Here is a 10,357-nt window from a genome sequence, read left to right as displayed (position 1 = left end):
GTAAGTCTAATGAAACATGTTCTAATGCTTTTTCCTCAGCTGGAAATGGCCCCGACAACTGCTGCTTCAAGTTTTACCCAAGAAGAATTAGAGCAAACCTCGTGGAGTCGTATTACATGACTGATCACCGATGCCCAAAGCCTGCCGCCATGTAAGTGAAGAAATCTGGGTTTATTTTGTTTTCATGTTTAACACAATAACTGAAATTACTGTAATGAAAAATATCCAGTATGACCATTGTAACTGGACAGTTTTTGGACATTTTCATTTTTTTTTTCATTTCACACAGGACATCTTCTACGTTTACTTTTTATTTGAACTCATATTTGTTCTTTTAGTTTTGTCTCCTAACATTATCCTGTAGCCGTGTTTCTTTGTAGCTATTAGTTATTTTTGCTTTTTTGTTTAAAAAAACAACAACACACAATAACAGCAGCATTTCCGCCTCTTTGTTTCAGCTTCATTACCAAAAAGGCTCGTTCAGTCTGTATGGATCCGTCTCTCTCCTGGGTCGATAGCATCATGAAAACGCTGGACGAGAGCACTTTTTAAACCAGCTGCCTGCTCATCATTTCATTTTGTTCTGCTTTATCTGCAAATATCATATCCAATGTACCTTTATGATTTTTGTAATTAGTGCAACTTTGTCTCAACTGATCCAAAGCTAGTTATTAGCCTGAAGCAATCCACTGAAAAGTCCTTTGATTGTGTAATGTCTCTTTGCTTTGTGTTATGTGTTATCCTCCAAAATAAACACCACAAAAATACAAGCGTGTGAAACTTTTTCTTGTCTCTTCTTCATGTCTTCTAAGCTTTACGGGTTGCCAAGTGTTCCTTACATACTGTGTGAAATAACACTTTTAAAACAAATAACATATAATTTGGTCGATTCTGAAAGTACAATTAATTAATTTAAACACCCCTTCGGAGGTGGGGTGCCCCCGGCCTCTCGGCCTGGGGCTCGGTCACTCAGGCACAGCTGGGGGCCGGCGGAGCTCATGGGCGCGTCACTGCAACTCCCCCTGGCTTCTGCTCCGCGGCTGCTGAGTGAACCCTCATCTGGGACTCTCCTCAGCTCTTACTGGAACAGTGGCGCGGCTGCCCCTCTGTTGGTCTTCCTTGGTCTCTTGTGTTCTGGGGGCCTCTGGATGTCTGGAGTTTTGATCTCCTCCATACCCGCTTCACACCCTGGAGGACGGGGCTGTGGCCCCCCCCACACTCCCTAGCAGATCGTTACATGGAGAAACCTTTGGAATACAAGCGCGCTGATCCACACAGGTATGCACACGGGTGTTCACTGCTCGTAGACCCAAATTACACCTTTCTTGGCCGCTACTTCGAAGCACATCTGTCCTGCGTGCTGCACAACAACATTGAATATTTAGTATTTACTGCTGTTTACACTTAGCTAGATTAATGCGATGGTGTTGTGTTTAGTATGTTGCTTTGTTTTTTTTTGCTTGTTTTCTATTTTTCTCTCAACAGGTGATCCAGGAGATTTTTACTTTTTTTTTCTCCCCCCCTTTCTCACTGTCCCTCTCCCCTTCTGTTTTCCCTTTCCTTCCTCTTTCTTTCTCCCTTTCCTATCCCTCACTCATGTCTGTCCCGTCTGTAACATCTGAAAATAAAATATAATAAATAATAAAAACAAAGATCGACCAAATGGACCAATACGGCAATGCCACGATGATCCATTTGGCAAAGTAAATCCATTGGGTATCCTTGTTGGTCTTCAGACAACAATTCTGATGGCTAAAGAACCAAATGGGACAGGCAAAAAAAAACAAACAATTAATTTAAACACAATCTATGAGTTATATATGCAACTGATTTGTAACTGTATGTAAATGTTTGGCTTTCCCTCGATGCACCAACTAAGAATCTTATGGTTGAGCTATCATTGGAATTTCATTTGGAATTAAAAGTAAATAATTGACTCTTTAATAATAATAATTTTCTGGCCCAGTTCTGTCTTTTTCTTCTTAACTACCACTGCTTTTACAAATTGCTAATGATTAACTGGTTTCCTGTCCAGACTTCACCTCTGCTGTTGCCCACTGTCAGCTGGGACAGACTTCCTGAGCTACTGGCTAGAGGACACCTTAGTTAATGCTACTCTGTCTGCTGGTCTCTGAACTTGTTGAGCTTTATTGAATGCTTGTCTGTTTATGAACTCGCTACTGCCAACATATCAAGTAACTCTCACTTTAAGTAAAGAACAACAACAAAAACACCCAAACAAAGAACAACTACTTCCTTCTGTGAGTTCTGTTTTGAGTCTTTATGTAGTTTGTCAGAGATATTAGAGAAGTTATAAGGAAATGGCCCAGCACTCTGTGTTAGACCTATAACTCTTGTACAATAGATTTCTTTTTCTTTTATATCAGTATAAATATTTCCATGGACATACAGAAAACAATGTAGCATCCAGTATCTAAAAGAAAAAGTTGTTTTTGTTTTTGTTTTAGGTTTTTTTTTTTAACACAAATTAACCAGCAGAGTAATTGGGCACAGTCTTGTGCTTGGTGTTGCAAATTGCTAAGTTATGTTATGGCCGAAGATTAGAACATTCATCAGAGGTCAAAATACATCCATACAATTCTTTCCTCTTCTGTTCCTAATTTCTCTTGCAGCCATTAACTGGATTTACAATAACGTCCAAAAGTCTTGAGCCAACCTTTGTTTCTGTATACTTTGCCACAAAAATGAGAAAAAAAAGTGCAACGATGAAAATGTGCAAACATACATTTAAATAAAATTCTAGTTTGTACACTTCTCTTCACCTTTGAAGTCAATATTTAAGATGATCATCATTGTTCTTCAACAACCTGAACCCTCTTAGGCAATTTCTTTGGTAATATATTTAAGTATTTTTTGGAAACGACTCTCAAGAATTCTTAAAGGACATTCTGAAGCCCTTCTTTGGATATTGGCTACCTTTTATTTCCGTGTCAAGATTATCTCAGAATGATCCCAGACTTGGATCTGGTCGCTGGGGAGGCCGATGCATGACTACATTTTTATCCAGGTGTATGTTTGCTGCATTGGCAGTGTGTCTGGGATCATTGCTCTGCTCAAAATTGAAGTACTTGCCGATTAAACACTTCCTAGGTATTGCATAGTGGGAGCTAAATTCAATTACTCCCTTATTCACAAGGGGTTACCACAACAGGTAACTCTGCATATTAGACTTGGCAAGCTTTTGCACCAGATCGTCCTGACATGGCCATAAAGGGATTCGTGACTCCTTAAGGGATTGAACCAGCAATATTTTGCTCTTTTGGTAAATTTATAAACCACTACACTATGGAACCACCCCAGATGTTATTGCATGATGCATCACATGGTATTCTGCACTGATAATGCCATCAATTTTGACAAGATTCCAACAGCACTGGCTAGAATTAAGCCTCAATCAAGGCTCCACTGTGTTTCACGGATGTCTGCAGACGCTGCACCTCTCTCCTGACATCCTCCACACTGATATATGAAATGATGTGACCCACTTCTTATGTAATCTGGAATTTTCTTTTGTCCTCCACAGTGAGGATTCATCCTTTGAGTTAAGCACATTTTTAATGCTTAAATGATACAGAGTTAGGTGTTAGGTGATTTAACAAACAAGAAAATGCTCAGGCACAAGGACTGGACTGAAGTAAGTGAAAAAGCAGCCAAAGATAAATTCTGAAAGACCTTCAGAAAGCCTGGAGAGCTGTAGGTCAATAACACTAACAAGAGCACTCAGAAAGCACAACTCCTCACAAAGGTCAAAGGCTGGACTAAAACTTTGAGTCCTAGGAAATAAGGGAATAAAGACTTTTAGGCTGGCTTAAGGCGTTTACACAGTACTGTGTGTTGACCATTGCAAGAACATTATCTTTTCATCCTCGTTCCTTTTTGTCCAGATGTTTGCTAAGATGTGATTATAGTGCAGACTTTCATCTTGTTTTAGTGGAGCTGAGAAAAATATTGGAATGACAGAGTTTTTATACAAATCCATTTTCAGAGCCTATGATCAGGGCTGCAGGTAAACAGAGTCGTTCTCTACCAAATTTTACAGTAAGTGTGAAAATAAGGCAAACACACACACACACACACACACACACACACACACACACACACACACACTTCTAACTAACTGGCTTTTGGCAGTGTAGGTGTGAAAAACCACTGCCATCATCAGGTCAAACTTGAAATTGCCACATTTATGTTAAAATAAACCGAGGCTCTGTGATGACATGGCGTGCTCTCCTGGGTGCACCTACAACCATGACTGAATATGTTGCTAAGAAAATTATTATTATTATTTAATTATTTATTAAGTGGGTTATACACCCTGTAATGTTTATGGCTCTGAAAGAGGGGCACGTATCCAATATTCAGAAAATCAGTGGATCAGTCCCAGGTTCCTCCATTCTGCATGATAAAGTGCCCGTGGGTAAGACAGTACACGCCACCTAGCCCCCATGTTTGAAGCATTGAATGAATGTGTCATGAACACTTTAAGTGCTTAAGATTAGAATATATATAAAGAAACCATGTCCTTCTAAAATATTATGGGTTAGTGCTGAAAAATTAAGAAATGAATATACTACACAGTTGATTTGGGGTTCACTGGTTTTTGGAGATTTGACTTTCATATGTGATCAAGTTTGTGTGAAATAATTTATACTTTAAAAAAATAATTTATACATCATTTTACTACATATTGAAATACTTTCATTTGAAAATGCCCTAAAATAATTAATTTCAACTAAATAGGCCTATCTAGTTTCTTAACAATCCTGTAGCTGTCATAACATCTTTGTCCCAACAGGTGGCAGTGTGACCATGGTTTGGCCAGATGATAGCAGACAGAGGCACATGCTCCTTCTTTTCTGATAGTCTGATAATTTCTTTCCTATTTCAGCATTTTCTTTAACAAAACAGAAGCAAAAAGGGGTAATGCCTGATATATTATATAGATTACTTATTTTACATTGGAACCTGAAAGAAATTAATTCTTATTCTCTCCTTAGTCTGAAAAGTGGTCTTGGTCTCTTCTGGGGCCTCCCTCTGGTGGGACGTGCCCGGTACACCTCACAGAGGAGCCAAGGATTTAGTCCCTACCCACATCTCAAAGGTGAGGGTAGGGACGTAGATCAACTGGTAAATTGAACGCTTTGCTTTTACACTCAGCTCTCTCTTCACCACGTACAGGCAGCAAGCTGAGGGGAAACTAGGATACCCACTACAGCCCGCCTCTTACCAGGGACAACTCGACTGAGACAGAGTCCAAGCCCTCTCCAGGGGACTGGTTCCAGAGCCCAAGCCGTGGGGTTGGTTGGTCTACAGGATGATGGGCCCATGTCACTCTTTGGGCTGTGACCGGACGGGCCCCCCAATGGACTAAGACATGGCCACCAGACGCTCGCCCGCAGGCACCCTCCCCAGGCCTGGCTCCAGGGCAGGGCCCCAGTGACCCTATCCCGGGCAGGGTGAACTGTTCCCTTGGTGTTCTGCTCATAGGGGTCTTCTGAATCGCTCTTTGTCTGGTGCCTCAAAGTTCAGATTTCTAAGCTGAAAACTATGCAAATAAAGACCTTTTTCCATGTTAAATTCACCAATTTCCCTATAAAATATAACACTTTAGAAAAATTTTAATTCAAAGAAATGTTCCTTATCTTCCTCATCATTTTGGGGCTACGCTGCCAGACGGGCGGGCAGCATCAACACCCAAGTTTGTGAATCAGATAACTTGTGTAGGATTCTGAAAGTTGTGCAGGTGCAGCTACTTAAAATAATGTATAAGTCTGAGTCCTGTGACCTTCTCAAGTCAAGGTGATCTCAAGGTCAGAGGTCAGGTTTTCTGTAAAATAAGAACAACCCCAGGTTTCTCTTCAGCACTGTAGCTCTGACATAAAGTCAGAGTACTGTTGAGCCAACCATCCCTTTAACATTAACTAGTAATGACTTCATGAACTTCTTCACAAATAAAATTTTTATCATTACAGGAAAAATGACCAATAATCATCCCACAGATGTAATATTATCTACAGCTACTGTTAGTACCATTGATGTTAATTTAGACTCTTTTTCTCCAATTGATCTTTCTTAGTTAACTTCAATAATTACTTCCTCCAAACCATCAACTTGTCTTTTAGACCCCATTCCTACAAAACTGCTCAAAGAAGTCCTGCCATTAATTAATGCTTCAGTCTTAAATATGATCAACCTATCTCTAATGATCGGCTATATACCACAGGCCTTCAAGCTGGCTGTAGTTAAACCTTTACTCAAAAAGCATCTCTAGACCCAGCAGTCTTAGCTAATTATAGGCCAATCTCCAACCTTCCTTTCATATCAAACATCCTTGAAAGAGTAGCTGTCAAACAGCTAACAGATCATCTGCAGAGGAATGGTTTATTTGAAGAGTTTCAGTCAGGTTTCAGAGCTCATCACAGCACAGAAACAGCTTTAGTGAAGGTTACAAATGATCTTCTTATGGCCTCTGACAGTGGACTCATCTCTGTGCTTGTCCTGCTAGACCTTAGTGCAGCGTCCGATACTGTTGACCATAATATCCTATTAGAGCGATTAGAACATGCTGTAGGTATTACAGGTACTGCACTGCAGTGGTTTGTATCATATCTATCTAATAGACTCCAATTTGTTCATGTAAATGGAGAGTCCTCTTCACACACTGAGGTTAATTATGGAGTTCCACAGGGTTCAGTGCTAGGACCAATTCTGTTTACATTATACATGCTTCCCTTAGGCAGCATCATTAGAAGACATAGCATACATTTTCACTGCTATGCAGATGACACCCAGCTCTATCTGTCCATGAAGCCAGATAACACACACCAATTAGTTAAACTGCAGGAATGTCTTAAAGACATAAAGACCTGGATGGCCGCTAACTTTCTGCTTCTGAATTCAGATAAAACTGAGGTTATTGTACTCGGCCCTGAAAAGCTTAGAAATATGGTATCTAACCAGATTCTTACTCTGGATGGCATTACCTTGGCCTCCAGTAACGCTGTGAGGAACCTTGGAGTCATTTTTGACCAGGACATGTCCTTCAAAGCACATATTAAACAAATATGTAAGACTGCGTTCTTCCATTTCCGCAACATCTCTAAAGTTAGAAATATCCTGTCTCAGAGTGACGCTGAAAAACTAGTTCATGTATTTATTACTTCCAGGCTGGACTACTGTAATTCATTATTATCAGGATGTCCAAAAAACTCACTGAAAAGCCTTCAGCTAATCCAAAATGCTGCAGCAAGAGTCCTGACAGGGACTAGAAAGAGAGAGCATATTTCTCCTGTTTTGGCTTCCCTTCATTGGCTTCCTGTTAAATCCAGAATTGAATTCAAAATCCTGCTCCTCACATACAAGGTCTTAAATAATCAGGCCCCATCTTATCTTAATGACCTTGTAGTACCATATCACCCTATTAGAGCACTTCGCTCTCGCTCTGCAGGCCTACTTGTTGTTCCTAGAGTATTTAAAAGTAGAATGGGAGAGAGAGCCTTTAGTTTTCAGGCCCCTCTTCTGTGGAACCAGCTTCCAGTTTGGATTCAGGAGACAGACACTATCTCTACTTTCAAGATTAGGCTTAAAACTTTCCTTTTTGCTAAAGCATATAGTTAGGGCTGGACCAGGTGACCCTGAATCCTCCCTTAGTTATGCTGCAATAGACGTAGGCTGCTGGGTGATTCCCATGATGCATTGAGTTTTTCCTTTCCAGTCACCTTTCTCGCTCACTATGTGTTAATAGACCTCTCTGCATTGAATCATATCTGTTATTAATCTCTGTCTCTCTTCCACAGCATGTCTTTTATCCTGTCTTCCTTCTCTCACCCCAACCGGTCGCAGCAGATGGCCCCGCCCCTCCCTGAGCCTGGTTCTGCCGGAGGTTTCTTCCTGTTAAAAGGGAGTTTTTCCTTCCCACTGTCGCCAAAGTGCTTGCTCATAGGGGGTCATATGATTGTTGGGTTTTTCTCTGTATCTACTGTACAATATAAAGCAGCTTGAGGCGACTTTTGTTGTGATTTGGCGCTATATAAATAAAATTGAATTGAATCGTAAGTCTTGGGAATGCGATAATTTGAGAACAAGGCGCGGTGAATTTAGAAATTTATACCATTTGATTATCTACAAGGAGGACTAGCTCTGGTGGTCATCGATATTTTTTTTATTGTTATACTTTCTAAACAGTTTGATCTTAATCCTCTTTACTCAGATGGAAATAGTCCCAACAACTGCTGCTGAAAGTTGTACCAAGAAGAATTAAAGCAAAACTCATGGAGTCATATGGACTGCTCAACGATTGTTTTAGCGTTTTTTTTGTGGTCATAATATTTTGTGACATATATTTTTTTTAAAACTTTTGGGCGAGGGGGATGTAGAAGTTGGTTTTGTTAACAGTGTCATGCTTTGAGCTGCATCGCTGGGCTAAACCGCAGCTTCATTTCCTGTCAATGTAACCGAATGGAAAGTTCTGTCAGAGGCATTTTCAGCAATTTTTGAAACCACATCCACCCTCCCTCTTTCACACCAATGACACCCTATCTACCTTTAAAAAAAAGTATTGATCTTGATAAATGTAACAGCACACCACCTAATATTTAGAAGCCCTTGCTTGCATCTGAAGAGCAGCTGTTGTCTTTATCGTCATCATCATCAACTCCTGAGGAATCATAATGAAAACCGCTCAGTTCCTTTTGCTGTGCATCCTTGGAGCTGCTTTGTTGCCTGCAGTTAACTGCAACAGTAAGATTACCTTAAGTGTCATCATTAAAAGAGAAGTTTTATTTTTTGAGTAAGTCTAATGAAATGTCTTTTTCCTCAGATGCAAATGGTCCCGACACCTGCTGTTTCAAGTTGTACCCGGGAAGAATTCAAGCAAACCTCATCAAGTCGTATCGACTGACTGATCACCGATGCCCAAAGTCTGCCATCATGTAAGTGAAGAAAACTGGGTTTATTTTATTTTCATAATGTTTAACACAAATACTGAAAATACTGTAATGAAAATTATGCAGTATGATCATTGTAACTGCAGAGTTTCTGGACAATTAAAAATTGTCATTTTACACATGATGCTCAGGACATAGTATGAGTTTGATACTTTTTATTTGAACTTGTATTTGTTCTCCTACTATTGTCTTTTAATTTTATCCTGTAAATGTTCAAGAAAAATGCACAAACTTGTTTTCATAATTTGATCAATTTTACGTGGATGTTTGGCTATTTTGCTTGTAAATTGTTTGAAATACACATTTAAGTGTTTATATTATGACATTTTGTCTACTGGTCATTTAAAAAAAAAAAAAAAAAGTACATATTCGGGCATTCGAAACCACTGAACGGCTACCCTGAGGTACCCCTGAGCAAGGTAACGTCTCTTCACACTGCTCCCCGGATGCCTGATTGGTGGCTGCCCACTGCTTCACTAGAGTGAATGGGTTAAATGCAGAGAGTAATTTCCCTACTGGGATAAATAAAGTATACTTTATTATTATTATTATTATTGTTATTTTTACAACATATTTACTGAGAGAATTTTGAAGCTTATTTAAAATTCAGATTTCTGAATTTCCACCTCTTTGTTTCAGCTTCATTACCAAAAAGTCTCGTTCAGTGTGTGTGGATGCGTCTGCCTCCTGGACCCAACGCATCATGAAAAGACTGGACCAGAGCTCTTTCTGAACCAGCTGCCTGCTCATCCTTACACATTGCTCTGCTTTGTCAGATAATATCATATAAAACGCATGCAAACTTGAGTTTTTATAATGACAGTTCTTTTACATGTGGTCCAAAGTTTATCTTTCAAGCGATTATAAGCCTGAAATAATCCACTGAACAGTCACGCCCTTTGATTGTGTAATGTCTCGTGGATGCTTTGTGCTATATATATTATGCTCCAAAATAAACACCTCACAAATACGACAGAGTCTGAAACTTTTTGTCTCTTCTTCGTTTCTTTGAAGCTTTAAGACTTGTCAAGTCTAATTTTCCTTTGATACAGTTTAAAATAAGGTTTTCTAAATAAATAACACATTTTATCAAATGTTCTGATGGAATATTTAGCAGTAATATATACAGTGATGAAGGATTGGGGCCTGTGGGGGTGGGGGATCCGGGGTAAGGGTAACATGTCCACACTCCTCTTCACACAGTCTGTGACTCACTCAAACCCACTCAACACTGGAATCCACTCATGTTCATCTAACAGGGTCCACCAGAAACAAGAAGGGGTCCAGGAAGATCTGTACAGAGAAAGGTTAGGAAAGGTTCGTTAGAAAAACATGAACAGATTCAAAAAGAGCACCGGGGCTACACTAACTGAGGTAAATGCAAAAATGCA

The 10,357-nt window shown here is 39.7% G+C and overlaps 1 protein-coding gene across 1 annotated transcript; it reads left to right on the top strand.

Moving 5' to 3' along the window:
* Positions 1–8,690: 8,690 nt before the first annotated feature.
* ccl36.1 (chemokine (C-C motif) ligand 36, duplicate 1) lies at positions 8,691–10,068 on the top strand (the record flags this gene model as incomplete). The annotated part of the gene is made up of 3 exons (XM_080892365.1): positions 8,691–8,760; positions 8,840–8,951; positions 9,606–10,068. The coding sequence occupies 3 exons, from the start codon at positions 8,691–8,693 to the stop codon at positions 9,697–9,699; spliced, it is 276 nt and encodes a 91-aa protein (XP_080748491.1). The 3' UTR covers positions 9,700–10,068.
* Between the last annotated feature and the right edge of the window lie 289 nt (positions 10,069–10,357).

Source organism: Rhamphochromis sp. 'chilingali', assembly GCF_963969265.1.
Source record: "Rhamphochromis sp. 'chilingali' genome assembly, chromosome: 1".
NCBI classification, from domain to species: domain Eukaryota; kingdom Metazoa; phylum Chordata; class Actinopteri; order Cichliformes; family Cichlidae; genus Rhamphochromis; species Rhamphochromis sp. 'chilingali'.
The sequence above is the reverse complement of the archived record's forward strand: the minus strand, read 5'-3'. Positions and strand labels throughout refer to the sequence as shown.